The sequence below is a fragment of the Camellia sinensis genome, chromosome 5 (assembly GCF_055761805.1).
Source record: "Camellia sinensis isolate YWXY chromosome 5, ASM5576180v1, whole genome shotgun sequence".
Lineage (NCBI taxonomy): Eukaryota > Viridiplantae > Streptophyta > Magnoliopsida > Ericales > Theaceae > Camellia > Camellia sinensis.
Window position 1 is genome coordinate 35,529,511 of NC_138965.1, and position 19,736 is coordinate 35,549,246.

Here is a 19,736-nt window from a genome sequence, read left to right on the forward strand (position 1 = left end):
CCCTCGCGGTCGACCCCTCCCGCTCGGCCACCCTCGCGGTCGGTACGCCTCTCGGTCGACCCTTCCAGCTCGGCCACCCTCGCGGTCGGCACGCCTCACGGTCGACCCCTCCCACTCGGCCACCCTCACGGTCAGTTTCTCCCGTTCAGTCACCCTTGCGGTCGGCACGGCTTCACTTCTCTTCCTTATTACTATTCCCTTCGTTGGGCTAAAGCTGCACTCGGTAATGGGGGACTACTGACATGGATAGGCTCATAAGGCATATGGCCCACAGCAAACCACCCCAAACCCATCGCTTGGGACCAATAGCATAGCCCGGTTGGCAAAGCCTAGGACAGCTGGAGGCCATCTAGACATGGGGGGCCAATGGCATTCGGGCACATGGCACGTGGAACACAGGCCACATCAGCAGATAAAGATCTGCAGAGTTATTACCACAACACATCACCATTAATGCAGCCCATCACAGCATTTATTACGACAACACCTCCCCGTCGGAACAGAGCCCCCTCACCCTGAACAAGGTAAGCTACAGCACAGGCTTTTGGCGGAAGGGGGCACGTCACAAGGGACAGTGAAATGATTACCAAAGGATATAAGCAAGAATAGAAAGACAAGAGAAAGGTTAAGCTTTTTGTCTATCTCTCTCTCTTTCTCTACATTTCCTCCTTCCCCTACTAATTCTCTCACCGGAGGGTTCACTAGGGGACTGCCCCGTTCCCCTTTGGACTTGCTTGCAGGTCATTTGACGGAATCATCACCCTGAACCGGAACCTGAAGAACTTGGACCAGCCCGACCCATTCACCCGGGACGGACAGCATTATCAATAATAATAATAATAGGGCCATTTGGGAACTTTATAAAATAATTTAAAAACCAAAAAGTCATTAAAAAAGTTTAAAAAATTAACACATACAAAAAAATCGAAAATTCTTTTCGATTCACTATACTTTTTACATGTATTTTTGTAAAAAATAAAAAAAATTGTTAAAATTTAAAAATCATTCTAAACATATTAATTTTTTTTGACTCATATTTTAACAAAAAAATCAAAAAATTACTAAAAATTTTTATTCCCAAACCACCCTTAAATATAAATAAAAATCTTTGGAGTATGCATTTGCCTGTGACAAGGGGTGATAGCAATAGGATAGCGGTGGATAAACGTGGAGTCGGGGTCGGGCTAGGCCGACATTGTATAATAAGTGTGTTTATCTATTTGTCTAAGTTCGGTTTAAAAAATAATTATAAATCCTAAGCCGATCCCATTGGATTATATTAAAAAAAATTAAATCATTCTATAATTAAATTCAATCGCACATTATACTTCTTAAATAAATATATTAATATCATTAAAAATTAAAAATTTTATTAAATAAATTTAATCACATATCATCATGATTTTTAATAAAATCAATAAAAATAAAATTTAAATTAATATATATATATATATTTTAAATAAATAATTAATTAATTTAATAACGAAACCCAATCAAGAGTTGAAATATAAACTCCACTCAAGAGTTAAAATATAAACTTCAAATTCAATCTATTAATATTTTCAATAAAAAATATTAGTCTAACTAGAAGCTATAACACCTTTCAAATTCCTAAAAGATAGGATCCGGCTGGGCGGGCCACTACCGATGTGCACCCTAAGCAGGACTCAGTCAAGGGAGCAAATGAATACGGGCAGGTTACTATCGAGTCCGGATCGTCTGTCGTGATTCACCGCCACGGTTCCTGCAGTCTCACAAAACGACGTCGATTTGGGATAAAATTTATCAAAAAATGAAAATAAAAATAAAAATTAGGGAAGAAGAAGAAGAAGACAGAGAGAACGGAGAAGAAACTTCTCCGGCACACTCTCCGGCGACTCACACCACCGTGACCCCTACTCTTCGACGCCCCTCTCTGACCCCCACAGCACCACTGTCGCAAACCCACTCATCCTCCTCCTTGTGTTCTTCTTTCTCTTCTGATTGAGGAGGTTGGTTGCGGTGGCGGTTGCTAGGAAGGAGGAGCGCACAAACACTATTTTCTTTTCAAAATCTTAGAAAGCATCACTGCGTGTACAAATCCCACCTTGAAACCAAAACCCTCACTCTTTCCCACCCCATTTTCATAGATTTTAACCATTATTGACTCCATAAATCTTTTTCAAACTTCAAATCTTCAATCCTCAAACTTTTTTTTGTTAATTATAATTATATTTCAATACTTCACTCATCAAATACATAGTGAATATAACCTTATTTGTTGGGTATTTGTTGGACTCTTTCTGAAATATTATCCATTCTAAGGGCTATGAGAAGTGTGCAAATGGGTCTCTGTTTTTGGGTTTTGAATATGGGTTTGGATTTGGTGGGTGGAGAGGTAGTGATGGGTTGGGTTCTTGCGATCCAAGTCTGTAGAGGTTGAATGATCTTAGACGATGAAGAATAAAAGAAAAATAAGAAAGAGACTCAGATCGTAAACCCGTATTCAAAACCATCTGGGTTCGGATCTGAGTCTGTTGAGGGAAGGGTTGAGTTCGTGGAGGTGGACTGCGGATAAGGGTGGGCGGAGGTGGGTTGCGGCGGCGAGGTGGTGGCGCGCCGGTGGATGTATGGAGGGAGGGATCGCCGGAGAGGCGGTGTCGGCGAGATGGTATGGCCTTTCAGTTTTTTATTATTGTTATTATTTTTTTTGCCCGTAAATTTTGCCCTAAAACGACATAGTTTTGGACCTTGCAGAAACAATGGCAGAAAACCATAGCAGAGGATCAGACTCGGTTGCTATCTGGTTGACTTTAATGTGATTAGGTGAGTATGTGGTTCAGCTTGGAGGTGTCACTATCAGGTGTCCAAGGTCTGTTTCAATCTCTACTTGTTCAGATTGATCATGCAGATATGTATGCTTTACTTGTTTTGTCCAAAATTCAGATATTTTTGTAAATGGGTCTTTGAATTTTTTTTCATTGTAAAACCCTACAGGGGTACAAAAGGATGATAGTGTGTTCTTCTTAATTAGAGTTTTTCTCAGTTAGGGTTTATGAATATTTTGGATGCAACCTTTTTATATGGCAATGTTTCTATATTTATTTGTTTCCCCCTGTTTCACATACTGCAATTCTTGCAATTGATGGATTTTCTTGGTTGGTGGTGTTACACGCACCAATTAGTATACCAATATGTTATTCTCATTTTAAAACTACGACCCACCTATTATATAAATTACAAAGATTCAAAATTTCTAAAATTATGCCACATTATCCGTTAATATACTAATTAGTATACTAATCGGTGCATATAGCATTATACTTTGGATCATTGAATCTTTATTGGAATGTATATTGTATAGTTCATCCCAAATTAAGAAGTTTATTTACTAGGTTTTCAATGCTGTGTTTGGATCACGGATTTGATTTGCGGATTGGAAAGAAAAGGGAAGGAAAATGTGAAATAAAATTGAGATGATCTCCTCTCCATACTCATCTATACCCCTATTGTGGCCCAAATTCATACCCGTATGTATTTTCTGAACCGTCTACCTTGTAGATCCTGCAAAATTGAGATGATCTCCTCTCCATACTCATCTATACCCCTATTGTGGGCCCAAATTAATACCCATATGCATGTTCTGAGCCGTCTACCTTGTAGATCTTGCAAAGGTTACGAAAAAAAATTAATTTTGTCAGACATTTATAAACACACGAACAAGTCACATTTTGTTTTATAAAATGAAGGACAAATATAATTGTAAACTTAAACCATCCATTTTATAAAACAAAATGCGATTATTCCTATATTTATAGTTGTCTGATAAAGCTGATTTTTTGCATGGATAATCTTGATTGCGAGGCCTATGAAGTAGACGGTTCGAATCATCTGTGTCTGCCTGGTTAGAGCCCGCAAGAGGGATATGGACAGGTATGAAGAGATGAAATACGGAGGGGAGCTTATCCAAATAAAACTAGCTTATATTTTATTCATAATTTTCTCTCCATTTACTTTCCCTAAACAAATCACTATCTAAATTCATGATTCAAATACAGCCTAAAGATTTGTGGATAATGTACGCACCCAAAAGAATATGCAGAAAATAAAGTGTATGATGTATATTCAAACTTAGACTGAATCTTGTTAGCACATTTCATTTCCGGGGTAGTTATTCTAGGTGCATGGTATTACTGAAATGTTTGGTGTGATTTTTCTTTACTGATCAATGTTGAGAACTGGATTGATCATGGAAAAGGAGAATTGAGCTAATCAATGTAATCCTGAATGTGATGCTGTTGTGTTCTATGTTATTTTGGGAGAGAAGTGGCAGAATGTGGACATTCATTGAAAGACCTTTGTAAGAGAGAATAGCTTTGAAGCTAATTAAAATTGCTTAATTACATTCGGTGAGAAGGTGATAAATTTGAAGCTGCGCATTTATTTTTACTGAGAAGGTATGCACCTTTATGGTTACTGAGATGTCATTGAAACTACAAACCACATAGCTAGTGGGATTTTGTGTCATGTTGGCAAAGAGGCCAAAGTTTGGGCTTCTTATCAGTCAAAAAGAAAATTACTGGAGTATGTAATCAATACAAAAGGTTAATGTAAGTAAGAGTACAAAATATGTTCAAGATGAAGAAGAAAAAGAAGAATTGAAGCATATAATATAATCAATACGAAAAAAGACGCAAATCGGTATATAATAGATGGTCCAAGAGGTATATTATGTCTATATAACTATCTTGATATATACACTTCACCTCTCATTTACCAACTCACTTTACATTTACGATCCCTTAAAATGTCTTTAGCATGTTGTGATTATCAGAATATACGGTTGGCAGCTTGTTTGAATGCTTGAAAGAAAATGACCCAAGAGTAAAATAATTCCTTGGAAATAAATTCCTTAAAAGAAGGGCTTAATGACTAATCTAATTAAAAATCAACTTGTGCATGCATGGCCCATTGAATTGCAAACAATGCCTTAAAACCTTTCATTTTCTTGAAAAAGACTCATATATCGAAAGCATACCAAGACTAGTAGATTCATCTTGCTAAATCTTTATAATTAAAATTAGTTCATGTTGTTGACTTTGGAGCCAACAATTAAACCAATAAGCCCACCTGGCTGTTTTTGTTTCCTTTCTTTTTTCTCTTTTTTTTTGTCTTCTTCTTCTTATATGGTCAAAAATAAGCCTGGTGTATAGGAGTTGCATTGTAATTAACAGAACCACTAAATGTATATCTATCAGCTTTCATAGTGTTTTTGGGATATATTAGATATATTTAGTTGGAAAATTTGAGGATGAGCGACATGCTATTGTATTGTAGCCATGTGCATGTTGAATACATTTAGTGAGTATATGGGTATCATGGAAAAAACTCTCTTGAAGCATTCTAATAATGAATGAAAGAAGAGTGGTTTCGAAGTAGTTCAATGTAATTCAGTTAGTTCAAGAGTCTATATGGTTTTTTCTTGAATAATGGGATTAAGAATTCAGGTCTGTTTGCTGGTTATTTCCGTCCAAATTTTTCTCGTAGCAGCGCAGATGAATAATCTGGACTGTAAGTTCAGCTCTTGTGTCCAAGTTTTTAGTTTATTGATGTCACTAGTTATATAAGTTCTTAGTTTTTTGTGCTTTGATTAATACAAACAAGAATACAAACCTGCTTGTTAGATAATGCATACTCCAGAAACACATAAATAATTTGTGCACTGAATTTGTGATGGCATATGCTAGACCTCTTTTTAGTTTCTTTCTCTTCACACCACACCTTATTTACTATAGAGGTGATTTCTGATAAAAGGCGAAGAAAGAAAATGAATATATAAATATATATATATATATATTTTGTCTTTTGTTGTTTTTGAGTGGTTTTCACTTTAGATTCCAAATGTTTGAGATTCAAAGTTTGAGTACAGTTTTTCCCATAAGGCTTTCAGCATGCAAAGGACTAGATCTTTGTACATCCCAGGAAAAAACTCTACGATATAAAGCTATAGATCAAATCTCTAGAATACATAGTTGCATATCTGCTATGTGTTAATTGCTTTCCAAAGTGAATTTTGTTTGATTAACTGCCATGTTTATCTGGTTTAGCAACAAGTTTTCAATCTGCATACTGTTTTGTGGTCACTCAGAAGCAAGCCTTGGATGTTTCTTTAACTGAAGTATCAAATGGTCTTGATTATTTAGAAATGGCCAAGATAGTACCTTGAACTAGAAAGTACTTAGTCAAACAAAATATGAGAAGACGAGTACTTATAGTTGTTCCTTTTGTTTTTGGATTACTGGCCACTGTTGGGTTCTCATGTTCTATGCATTGGTTTTCCTTAATCCTCATAAAAATTTTGGGTAAAGTTAATTTATGTCCGATGCAGTTGCTGCTCTAAACGCTCTCAAAGAAATCTGGAAGAACACACCACTCAATTGGGTTGGATCGGATCCATGTGGCAACGGTTGGGAAGGAATTCATTGCACCAATTCACGTGTGACATCTATGTAAGTCCCTGTTGTGTTTTACCTTTAATGCTTATGGAGAGTTGCTTATTCTACTTTTTGAGAATTAAGAGGTTAACTATAAGTTTCAATTCCAGAACATTAGCCAGCATGGGATTGACTGGTCAGCTGTCCGGAGACATTCAAGGGTTGTCTGAATTACAGACTTTGTAGGTCTTCTATTTGCGCTATCCCTATTCTCTCGTGAATAGATCCAGTTCCAATTAACTTTGCTGAGAATCATTCAGTTAGTGTTATTCATTCAGGACCAATGGGAAAACCTTCATTCTGTGTGAGGTGCTAATGGGAAATTTGCCCCTTGCTCTATATAATTGAACAGTGCTTCTCCTAGGCTCTATCTAATACATATTGAGTAGTGGACTACTATGGCCATTTGTTAACACTTCCGTTTCCTGTTTTATGCAATTGTTTTCATTTTTTTTTGGAAACTCGAAATGAAAACTTGTTTGGTATATGGTTTTCATTTTCAGAAAAATGGAAATGATTCCAAAATTTTTGGAAACGGAAAAACTGTGTTTTCAATTATTTTCAAAACAAGTTTTCATTTTCTTTTTTCTCCCCCACCACTTCGGGCCACCACCTACTGCTGGGCAGCTTGCTGCTAGAGAGCTCCAGCAACCTTTCAGTGACTCTACAGAGACCACCCGATCACCACCGTGACCTCCGGCAACCTTTCGGTGGCCCTCTAGCCACCCCGTGACCTTTGGCCACACTCCAGCCAACAAGCCCGGCCACTCCCCACCACCAGGCACCACATCCATTCACCCTCCACCATCGGCCACCACCTCCGGCAACTCACCAAACATGTTTCTCTATTTTGTTTTTATTTGTATTCAAAACAGTTTTGTATACCAAACAAGTTTTTTTGTTTTTCTTTCTTACCCAAAAAAAAAAAAAAGAAAGAAAAATTTTGTAAATAAAAAACAGGAAAATGACAACATTAACAAATGACTCCAATATTTCATTTTCATTCTTTAGGAGCTTCTTGCCCATAATGGAATTCATTTTCAGGTCTTCGCAAATGTTTGTTAGGACCTAAATTATTTTGTATCACAACAAAAACATCACAACATCATATATGTAGGATATGGCACCACGGATAATAACATGGTAATTATTTGTCTTCTTGCTTTGTTGTAATGCCTACTCTGTCTCTCTCTCGCTCACACACACACACACACACACAAACAATTGCTTGGTGACACTCAATGGTGTCACGGTTCATATTTCACTTAAATGCCTGATTGATGTGGTATAAAACACTACCCAGACAGTGTTCCCTACTTTATTAATAATAGCTGTTTGGAATTGTCTTTGTTTATTCTCCTCTTTACTTCCATATAAGAATTGTTAAGAGTAACTTTTGATTATCAGCTTGTGCATGTAGGGATCTATCATACAACAGCGGTTTGATAGGATCTCTTCCTCAATCAATTGGAAATTTGACTAAGTTATCAAACCTGTAAGAAATTTTTTCATTGTTGTTATACTATGCTTAATCTGTTGATTACTAAGGTCAGTACCCTGTTAATTACATCTCCTTGCTTCTCAGAATCCTAGTTAGTTGCGGTTTCAGTGGTCCAATTCCAGAGACAATAGGATCTCTGCAGCAACTGAGCATTTTGTAAGGATTTGGACTTTGTTATTTCTGTTTACTGTGAGAATCAATATGTGTGAAAGCTTAATATGGAAGTATCAGCAATTATTAGGCTCACATTCCTTGTGACATGATTCCATTCTTTGACATAATGATGGAATGACAGAAATATAAATTAACTTGGTATAAGTTCAAGGTATCAGATAAATTGTTTTGTCCATGGTTGTTAGAATTTTACAATTCATGATTTCATTCGTGTAGTTGAATCTTAAATTGAGTAAATCTTACGATTCAATTGTGATTCACTGCTATTCAAGCGATTCAGTTCTGCTTGCATAATGCATGAAATGACATCGTTTGCACAAAATAAAAAAAAGAGATCAACTAATTATATTGATATATGTGATTTTACATGTATATACATATATACTATTTAGTTATGTTGATATTTATTTCATTTTAAACACTATATGTGTATGCATGTCTAAAATTATATATTATGCTAAATAAAGTGAATCTTACAATTCGCGATTCACTATTTTAGCAAAACATTCACGATTCGATTCGCGATTTGACAACAATGCTCTCAAGTGATTGACATGATCAGTAAAATGAGATGGACATTAACTACAGTCTACAACCTTTTACATACTTTTGACACAATGATTGACTGCTCTTTACGTAATTTGATCTTAAATATTTCATTTACAAAATTTTCGATTGATAATTTGATAGTATTGCAAACTGTTATATTCCTTTCCACAAATTATTTAGGTCATATGTATTATTTGGGCTTCCTATAAAATCCTAATAATTGCACCTTTCAAGAACAAATGCTCCCACCCTCTGACTTCTCTAGGTGAACCTACTTACTCCCTCGTTATGCTTTTAAAAGATGAGAAAAATTTGAGATTGGAACCATTTTTTGGTCCTTTAAATCTTGCATGCCTTGGCCTATATTTCAATTATTTCATTATGTATTCTACAGGTCTCTGACTTCCAACAACTTCAGTGGACCAATTCCACCTTCAATTGGTAATCTCTCTAATCTTTATTGGCTGGATCTGAGTGTCAATAAGCTTTCTGGAACTATCCCTGTCTCACCTGGTCTGGATATGCTGGTTAATGCGAAACACTTGTATGTCTAATCTCTCTGTCTCTCTGTCTGTCTCTAGCTCTCTCTCTCTCTCTCTCTTTGTATTTAAGCTAACTAGTTTGATCAATTTGTTGTTTATTTTCATACACTAATGAACTGAGATTCTTTATACTATTCACAGTCATTGTGGAAGCAATCAGTTCTCTGGTGAAATCCCATCTCAACTTTTCAATGCAAATATGTCTCTGATACATGTGTGAGTTCCTTTGAACCAGCTACTTATTCATGAGTCTCTGGTATGCACTTGAATGACAGAACAATAGGTTATGCATATATGCAGTTTGCTTACCCATATGGCAAGTATAAGCAACAAGCTTTCATGGTGAAAAGGAGAACGACTTATGTTATGAGCATAATATGATGAGTCTCCCTCTCAATTTTGCTTACCCTTATGGCAAGTATAACTGTTGAGGGCTTGTTGTTGGAAATCATCCTTTGATATGGGCAGACCTTTCGCCCCTTGATGTGGCTTCGTAGTGCCGAGCTTCAAATCTTAATCTGGGATTTTTTTTCTCTTTCTTCCCAAATATATATATATATATATATATATTTCAAAGAGAGAAATGGGGCCCTTTTTTATTTTTTATTTTTTATTAATAAGATGAGGAATGTTGGATTTAAATTTCCTGGCAGCCCGTTTCTCTCAATCTGGGTACTAATTTAAATGTCATCTTGTGAATTAATTTGAGCAGGCTTTTTGATCACAACAAACTCAGTGGCAAGATTCCTTCAACGCTAGGACTAGTGAAGACTTTGGAGATATTGTGAGTATCTCTATCACATACCCAATCAAAATCATAATAAGATGCTGGCTGTTAACACCCATTAAATTTTTTGATTTTGAGTATATAGTGTTGGCAACGGATGCCTGGATAGGAACTCATTGGTGGACCTATCCCATTGAACTTCAACACCTTGTACATTTAATGAGCTGTAGGCAGACAAAAAGAAAAACTTTTCCGTATTAAGCTTAGTTTAAAAAAAAAAAAAAAAAACTTCTATACTTGTTTCCAAGAAGTTGGATTATTCTGCGTTAGGTTTTCAGCTTTGCAGCCTTTACTATGAGAGGCTTTTGATTTTTCACTTTCAGGTTCTTGTCAAACAATCAACTGACTGGCCCCTTTCCTGATCTTACTGGCTTGAATTCTCTCAACCACGTGTAAGTAGTAACAATCTTGCTTAGGAAAAAATGCCGTCGTGGTTTTCAGGCATTTTATTAATGGATGTCTTGTTAATTCCTTGTTTTCCTCCTTATCATCTTGTTTTCATAATTATGTTCAATACATGCTACATTGACCAAAATATTACTTGCAGGGATTTAAGCAATAATACTATTGACAAGACAGATTTCCCTCCATGGGTTGAAACCTTACGGTCTTTGGAAACATTGTACGTCTCTCTCTCTCTCTCAACAAACACACATGCAACTTGAAATATCTCATTCCTTTCTGGTGTTTCCTTGGTCTTTGCTGCAGACAACTGAAACATTGCAGTCAATTATCATTTAATGTTCTCAATTTTGGATGAATGAAATTGTTTCTGTTAAAGCATCCAGCTCAAAACCAATTGGCAATGAGTATAGGGGCCTCTCAAGTATGTTAACTAAGCTTGGGTGGTTTAGAGAGAGATGATGTGTGATAAGTCTAACACTTCCCTGCTCATGCAACCCGGATAGCATGTGGAGGTGACAGAGAGATGAGAGGGGAGAGATTAGACTTTGGGCCGAGACTTGACCCACCAAAGACCACCCAAGACTCATCTCAGATACCATGTTAAAGCGTCCAACTCAAAATTAATTGGCAATGAATGGAGGGGTCTCTCAAGTATATTAACCAAGCTTTGGTGGTTTAGAGAGACAATGTGGGATAAGTTTAACAATTTCAATCAATCTTTTGTTCTCTACCACTCATTCGTCGAAGCACATTGCATTTTAGCTAAAAAAATTACAGAAAATGTGCTTCAGATAGCCTACATTATTGTTAAGTCAACAATTTTCCCAAAAGCCTAAGCTTTTAGGAAATGGTCTCATCCTCTCTCATGTGCAACCCCGTCTTGCACATAGAGAGACAAGCAAAGAACCAAACAAAAGGAGAAGCAAACAGCCAAACAAAGAGGAAGAAACCAAATGGGGACATAATACCAAATGCTAACAGAGAAACTTGAACCCAAAACCTCTCTCAACTAGAGCTCTGATACCATGTTAATTCACCAATTTTCTCAAAAACCTAAGTTGCTAGGAAATGGGCGCAACAATGTATATCAAGCTATCTAACAATTATATAACCATAATGCATGGCTACCCCGATAACCTTATAACCTTCTAATTTAGTTTTATATGCATATGTTGAATACAATAGAGAACATGAAGAACATTTGTCTTTTGATTTACTCCAAGTTGCACAACATCCTCTTAAAAGAAATAAAGGCAAGTAGAACATGGGTTGAGGTGTTATGAAAGGATGATTTTCATAAACTTAACTGATGATTTCACTTCAAATGGAGCCAACTAGTGGAAATTAATTCATGTTGCTAACCCCAGTAATTGGAACAACAGCTTGTTGAGTTAAGCTGGAGTCAGTATGACTTCTGACAAGACTTAGGATAACTCAATATTGTACATAGAAATAATTTCAAGTATTTATTATTTTCTTCTGTTTACTTCACTTATTTTCGTTGTTGATGTCAGCTTCCTAAAAGTTAAAATTGATGTAGACGTTACTCTTTCAATTTTGTGCTTGCAATTTTGCAAACAGCTTGTCAGCTAAAATGAGAAGTTTCAATGCAGTACAATTATGTTTCCGCTAACATTGCACTTGCAGAATGATGGAAGACACAGGACTTCAAGGTCAAATTCCAGATGCCTTTTTCAGCCTTCCACTGTTAATAAAAGTGTGAGTATCAGTTTAATCTCGTATACTGCATTTCATATAATCATCTAGAATACAAAGTAATAAACCAAAAAAAAATGGAACCTCCATGGGTTCTAATATGATTGATTCTAGTTGTTTATCTTATGTCATGCCCATTATAATCAAAGCAAATTTGTTTTGGCATGCCATGTCAGTGTATTGAGGAACAACAAGCTTAATGGCACTTTGGTTGTCAACTCCGACAGTAGCGACCACCTGCAACTTATAGATTTGCAGAACAATTACATAACTGACTATATGGTGGGAAAGCGATTTAACTCTGAGTTAATGTAAGTAGTAAGACTGTTTTGGCTATTCCATCAGTAAGATGGTGTTAGAGAACTAAAACTAGTTCCATTTCTGGACATGCAATCTATTTACTGTTCTTTGGTTTATCATTCTATAACCTCATTGGTGTACTTTTCTGTTATTTTCTGTAGACTTGTAGGAAATCCAGTTTGCGAGGGCGCACAAGGGACAGAACCATACTGCATCATTCAACAGTCAAATTCCTCATATTCAACAGAACCAAAGACTTGTATGCAAGTTAGATGCAAGTCACATCAAATATCCAGCCCCAACTGTAGATGTGCTTATCCATATACGGGTTTGCTAATTCTCGGAGCTCCTTCCTTTAACGTTAGAAACTCAAATATCTACACATCTCTCGAGAATTATCTGATGCGTTCTTTTCAGTCCTATCAACTCCCTGTGGATTCAGTTTCTCTGAGTAAAAATCCAGATGATTCCCTCATCATTCTAAGCTTAGAAGTTTTTCCATATGGCGTAGAGCATTTTGATCGAACTGGAATTTCTGGGATTGCGTTTGTGCTGTCCAACATGACTTTCCATCCTATGATGCCTTTAGGGCCCTTGTTTTTCATTGCAGACCCATATTCATATTTTGCAGGTATAAAGTATATATATACATGTGATTTCCCATTCTAATCTCCCTCTCTCTCTCTCTCTCTCTCTCATGTAAAAGAATCTACAGGAACTAAGAAGTCATCAAGTGCTGGCATTATCGGAGTGGCAGTTGGTTGTTCTTTGCTTGTGTTATTGTGTCTCCTTGCAGGAATTTATGCATTAAATCAAAAGAGAAGAGCTGAAATTTCTGATATGCAGAACAATCCTTTTGGTAAAATTACGAGTTAATCTTGACAATGTATTTCCTGGTAATCATGTCTTATCTTGGGTGTTGGTTATAGCTTCGATGTCATACCAATGCAGCTTCTTGGTGCCGAAATGAAAGCAATGGTGGTGCTCCTCAATTAAAAGGAGCTAGGTGTTTCTCATTTGAAGAGCTTAAGAAATACACAAACACTTTCTCAGATGCCAACTGTATTGGAGTTGGTGGCTACGGAAAGGTTAACTTCTGTATTCTTATAGCTAGAGAATAGATTGTTGAAAGGTTAATTGTTACATTCTTTTTGCTAGAGAATAGATTTTTTGTGATTCTTTTCTCTTCTTGGTTCAACATAGCTCATATATTACTAGTTTCCATATTTACAGACTGAGTTTTGGACCTTTCAACTGTGACAGAGTCTCTGAACTTTTTTTAAGAGTACAATTACAAGCAGATTTTTTTTGAAATGAGAAGTTGGTGACTGATCTTTGAAATTGTATGAACTATTTCCGGAATATCATTGATAAATTTAGTAATTATTAAACTTTTGTGTGCTTGCAAACTCGTTTTGAAAATTCCTAGAAAACAACCCTATGTTTTTTCTTTCCAATAAATATTGATTTAGTTTAAATTTGGAGCATTGTTCCTCCATTTTTTTTAAATCTTTTTTCTTCAACATGTTTCTTATCCATCCTAGAATATTTTTGCAATGTATTTCGTTGTGCTGTGCAACTTGCATATTAACAGTTCTTTGTTTTATTTACAGGTATATAGAGGAACTCTTCCCACTGAGCAACTGGTTGCCATCAAAAGGGCTAAACAAGGATCTACACAGGGTGATCTTGAATTTAAAAGTGAGCTTGAGCTTCTATCCAGGGTTCATCATAAGAATGTTGTGAGCCTTGTGGGTTTCTGTTTTGAGCAAGACGAACAAATGTTGGTGTATGAGTATATTGCAAATGGTACACTGAAGGAGTCTCTTTCAGGTACTTGACACTTATTTCCTATTCCACCACCAATATGGATATTGATACTTGTTCTTCAGTTGCTTACTTTATAATGATACATATAGTGGCAATTTTTAACATGTACGCATTCTTGTTCGTCGTAACTATTTGTTCAAGCAAATACCTTGCCTGATTTGAATGTAGCTGAAAATAAGTAAAGAAATCAAGAAAGTAAAATGCATTTTACCTTCCTGCTGTCACTAATTACATCCACATTAACAAAAACTGTGTCGCAATTGGAGTTGCATGAAAAAAATAAGATGTCAATCAAATTTTATTACAAAAAGACAGTTTTTCCATTCATAATCTTCTTCCCCAATTGAAAATCCTAACTTAAAAATCCTAATATTAACTCAACCACCCCCTGCCACCACTACCTCTTTCTCCACCACCACCACCTCCATAGTCTGCAATTCCTACCACCCCACCACCACCGACTTGACTTGCCTTCCCTCCACCTCCCCACCTCCACCCACCTGCTTTGCCAGTCACCTACCACCATCCCTGCCGCCTCTACCACCTGTCTCGCCTCCTTCCTGTTGCCCCATGACCCCTCTTTCCACCTCATACTTCCCTTCTGATTGTATCTATGGGTGTGTTGTTGAATCAATGCAAGATTTAAAAAATAAAAAATAAAATAAATAAATAAAACAAAAAAGATCGATGCAAAACACATGGTGGGTTTGTTGGCAAGGTCATGTAGAACAGATCTATGGTGAATTGGGGTGCCGAGGCAGTGCACAAGTGGGTTATGACATTGTAGTACATATACATATGCACTAAGAAGCACGAACACTTCTAAGAAGATGACGTATCCGTGTCGGACACTAACACTCTTTGGACACTTTCTGGGCACGTTTCCGACACTCATCAAAACGTGTCCTATTTTTTAAAAACCCGGATAATCTTTGGACACTTGGAGGACACAAATGTCTATCGCTTAAACACACATGTCTATTGAGTAGACATAGGTAAAACTAATTGTAAGTTTGAACAAAACAGCTTAAGATACAATAACAAAATAAAAATTATATATATTTATAGAAATTAGTGTCATATTGCATTTTTTTTTATTATCTTTGAATAATATATTCATATATATAACATATAATAAATATGTAAAATTATATATTTTATGCGTATCCCCCACGTGTCGTGTCTTGCATTTTTTAAAAATTGGTGTGTCTGTGTCATGTCGCGTGTCCATGTCCATGCTTTGTAGCATATGCATATACTTATATACATATGTCAGTGTGTAATTTAATATGTGATTATATATGGATTAAAAATTAAATTAGCAATTAAGTAAAAGCAAGAAAATTTGTGTTAATATGCGGTTTGATTTATGCTAATATGGTTTGATTTGTTTAAAATGTGATTCAAGTTAGATAAGGGTGAAAGAGAAGATAAGTAAAAGAAAACAATGAGGGCATAAGGTCATCCTGTACATTCTGTTAACAAAGTTAACTTTGCATTTTAGTCCAAAATCTCCTGAGAGTTATTTGCATATATTTAAATGTTAGAGAGGTAAAGTTCTCTGGGGTTAAAACCACAAGAGGGTAAAGTAGAAAAAAAATGTTTCTGTAGTTTTATCTTTCTCTAACCTCAGTCAAAACTTGAATGTTTCACATATCTCCTCTAGCCAAAAGAATAGGAAAAAAGTATAATAAAAAAAGGGATCCCCAGAGTTTGTAAACGGCACTACCAGAGCTATGTTTTTAGGCAATACATGTATTTGACTAAACAGTAACAATTAAAGTGCATATTACCTATGCAGGGAAATCTGGAATCAGGCTGGATTGGATGAGGAGACTTCGAATAGCCCTTGGAGCAGCAAGAGGTTTGCAATATCTACATGAGCTTGCCAACCCTCCAATCATACATAGGGACATCAAATCAAACAATATCTTACTAGATGAATACTTGAATGCAAAAGTTTCTGATTTTGGTCTCGCCAAGAGTATTGGTGACCCCGAAAACTGTCATATTACCACTCAAATCAAGGGGACAATGGTCAGTAAATTTTCCTCTAAACCCTGGTTTTGAAATATCAGCAAACTACTATAAATTAGAAGTTGGTTAAAGTATTTACAAAGCATCTTATTCATAGTTAAAATCTATTTGTTCTTGAAGTTCTCAGTTCTCAGTTATGAGAAAAGTTCTCATGAAACTGGTGTCAAGTATTCATAGACCTCCATTGCTAAAAGAACCAAATCAAATAAATAAAACCCTCTATTTTGTTTTGATGAGAAGATAATTAAAACAGGTTGTGTAATTTTTTCCCCATTATATTATGGGTGGTAGCTGGTTGAGGTAGAAAAAAATAAAAATAAAAAAAAGAAGAAATTGCATGGGATGGTATAAACCAAACCAAACAAAGCCTTAAGTCCCATCAAATGGGATCGGCTGCATGAATCCTTCTTCTCCACTCAACTCTATCCATCCAAGGCCATTTTGTTAGTCAAATTAAGAAGATTCATACTCCCTCCGTCCCATAATATTAGTCCCTTATTCCATTTTTCATTGTCCTAAAATATTAGTCCCCTCTTCAAAAATCAAGTACAAAAATAATATAAATTTCCTATTTTGCCCTTCTTTTAAATTCATAAATAATATAAAAAGTACAATTATGACATTGATATTCTCAAAAAAATGTACTATGAAAGGGTAATTTTTGAAAATCAACTTTTTTAAAGTACAATAATTGTACTACCAAAAAAAATTGGATTCCCCAAAAGGGACCATTATTTTGGGACGGAGGGAGTATTTCTATTTACTACACTAGTCCACGTCAATCTAGGTCTAAGGCTACCCCTTCCCCTAACACTACCATCTACCGTCACTGTATTGCATCTCTTACCGCATGGAATGGTATCTTGAAGAAAAACAGCTGTAGGACAATAGAGAATGGGGATTTTTCTCATTATGAAATGACACTTTGGTAGCAATGTTTTGAAAACCGGACCGGTGAGCGAATCGGAAAAGGGACCGGGTGGACGGGTCACCGGTTCAACCGTCGGGTCAAAGCGGTCGAACCGTGACGTCATAATTAATATTATATAATTAAAAAATATACTTAAAAATTATAAATAAATAAAAATATATATAAATACTCAAATAAAAATAAAAATTGTTGTATAATATTTATTAATAATATTTAATAAAGTCATAATTGATAAAAAAAATCACTTGTTTTAAAGAAATTAAATTTTTTAAGCATTCCCTCCAAACAAATTGATTGAATGTTAGGTTTAATTTTGGAGGAAAATGAAATTTTCAACTCTCCTTCCAATCAATATGTTTCAAATAATTTGATTGAATCCCACATAGAATTTTGTAGGTTCTTTTTGAAAAATCTTTTCCTATAAATAGGAATAGACTTTCATAATCTTCTTCAACTTCCAATGAGACTCTTCTTCATGAGAGGAGACTCTTGAAGGAAGAATTTTTAATCAAAATTTTAAAATATATTTATAATATATATATATATATATAAATATATAAGAAAGAAAGAAAAGAAAGAAAGAAAATAAAAAAAAAAGGAAAAAATCACCGGTCCAACCCACCAGACCCGGTCCGGGTCATTGGTTTTCCCGGTTCAACCTCCCGGTTTTCCATTTCTAGGCCGGTTTTCTTCCTACTCCGGTTCTAGAGGGTTGACCGGACCAGAACTAGGCCCGGTTCCCGGTCCAACCGGTTCGACCGGCCGGTCCGGTCCGGGTTTCACAACATTGTTTGGTAGGTCTTCAAGGCAAAAAAATATTGCTCAGTATGACTTGAAAATTTGTACATACATATATATATATATATATTTTTAACTATCAGTAATCCTATTTCGGGCAAGGTTGTAGAGATCCAATAAATTTTATAAGACCTACCCAGTACCTGCTATCTACATGCTACTGGTGTGTGGGATGTCTCTTTATTTATTTATTTTGTTGGATCATGTGATGTCTCATTCATTGTCAAAAAGGATGCACACCATTTTATCTTTGCTGAAAAGAATATCTTAAACAAATTTATGTAGTGAACCACGGAGGTAATATTTTGAGTTCTTTGAAGAAGCTTGATATTGCTTAGTATTTTCGACTAAAAGCGGGATTTTTTATTGGTGTAGGGCTACTTGGATCCTGAATATTGCATGACCCAGCAGTTGACTGAGAAGAGTGACGTTTATGGCTTTGGAGTGCTAATGATTGAGCTGATAACTGCGAAACAGCCGATAGAGAAAGGCAAATACATTGTAAGAGAGGTGAGGCTGAAAATAGACAAGTCAAAGGATCTGTACGATCTTCATGAGATTATCGATCCAAACATTTTGGGCACCGCACTGAAAGGTTTAGAGAAATTTGTGGATTTGGCAATGAGGTGTGTCGAAGAAGGAGCTGCGAGGCCTACAATGGGTGAGGTGGTAAAAGAGATTGAGAACATCATGCAAATTGCCGGTTGGAACCCTAATGCTGACTCAGTGTCCACTTCAGTCTGTTATGAAGAGACAAGCAACCATCCTTACATCGAAGAAAGCCTCATTATGTATAGCAGGACCTTGGCACGTTAAATGTTAGTTCCCTGGTAAGTATTATTAAACATTTTCGTGTAGAACATGTGATGAATTCTTGGCTTTTCTTTCTTTTGTTGGACAGTCCTAGGTGTGTTGCTTGTCTGGTAGACTATGAAGAAAGGAAGAGAGAAGTGAAACGAAATCAAAATATTGATGCACATATTGTGTGTATATTAGGCTAAGTCTTGTAATTTTTCCATAAATAAGCTACTATTTTCTATTCCAAGTAATCATCCCTCAATTTTCTGTTGTATTGAGAAAAGCAAATGTGATTTACTGATTCATTTCTGATGAAAATTCTATATATGCAACAATTAGTAGATTTCAAGAGAGGCATGGATTCTCACCCATGTCCTTGGTTGTAAGTTTCTTGGGAATGTTTGTTAGTTTACATGATGACAATATTGGTGTTTCTTACCATGGATATGGTTATAAATTATGTGTCCTTATCATAGATTTAGTTTGTTGGTTTGCAAGGAAATTCTATAATAATGGGTGTACCCTATGCCCAAGTCATATGACTTTTGTGATATTTGGTTATGACTCATTATGTGTTGATTATGACTTAATTATAACTCATTATTATATTAATGAACTCATTATAGTTTTAATTATGACTAGTTATGATCTATTGTGATTGTTATTTTTATTACACCTTAAGTGATGTTTGGTTATGATCTTTTGTGGTGTTATTTACGACTTGATTATGATACGTTATGGTGTTAGTTACAATTCAGTTAATTTATTGTGGTTTTAATTTTGGTTATGACCGAATATGTTTTAGTTATGCCTAAAAGATGTTTGATTATGATTCATTACATTATGACACAAAGACATTTGGTTATGATACATTGTGGTATTAGCAACATAAAAT

General features: G+C 35.7%; 1 protein-coding gene across 9 annotated transcripts; it reads left to right on the forward strand.

Annotated features, from left to right (window-relative positions):
• Positions 1–1,627: 1,627 nt before the first annotated feature.
• On the forward strand, positions 1,628–19,103 carry LOC114272983 (leucine-rich repeat receptor protein kinase HPCA1). 9 transcript variants are annotated; one of them, XM_028214691.2, is made up of 19 exons: positions 1,628–2,650; positions 2,737–2,851; positions 6,368–6,488; positions 6,584–6,655; positions 7,894–7,968; positions 8,059–8,130; positions 9,092–9,241; positions 9,381–9,455; positions 9,952–10,023; positions 10,350–10,418; positions 10,574–10,648; positions 12,079–12,150; positions 12,324–12,458; positions 12,609–13,078; positions 13,163–13,306; positions 13,399–13,535; positions 14,061–14,280; positions 16,079–16,314; positions 18,419–19,103. In XM_028214691.2, exons 2-19 carry the CDS (start codon positions 2,812–2,814, stop codon positions 18,857–18,859), a joined length of 2,676 nt encoding a protein of 891 aa, XP_028070492.2. In that variant the 5' UTR covers positions 1,628–2,650; positions 2,737–2,811; the 3' UTR covers positions 18,860–19,103. The 9 variants fall into 9 exon arrangements, with proteins under 9 accessions (XP_028070492.2, XP_028070494.2, XP_028070496.2 ...); XM_028214695.2 differs by having other exon boundaries at positions 1,829–2,650; positions 2,737–2,805; XM_028214693.2 differs by lacking the exon at positions 6,584–6,655.
• The last annotated feature ends 633 nt before the right edge of the window (positions 19,104–19,736 follow it).

Coding starts and splice junctions, on each gene's coding strand:
- LOC114272983 (XM_028214690.2), top strand. CDS start 5,469: ATGGGATTAAGAATTCAGGTCTGTTTGCTGGTTATTTCCGTCCAAATT. Junction 10,419..10,573: donor TTGAATTCTCTCAACCACGT/GTAAGTAGTAAC, acceptor TATTACTTGCAG/GGATTTAAGCAATAATACTA. Junction 10,649..12,078: donor TTACGGTCTTTGGAAACATT/GTACGTCTCTCT, acceptor TTGCACTTGCAG/AATGATGGAAGACACAGGAC.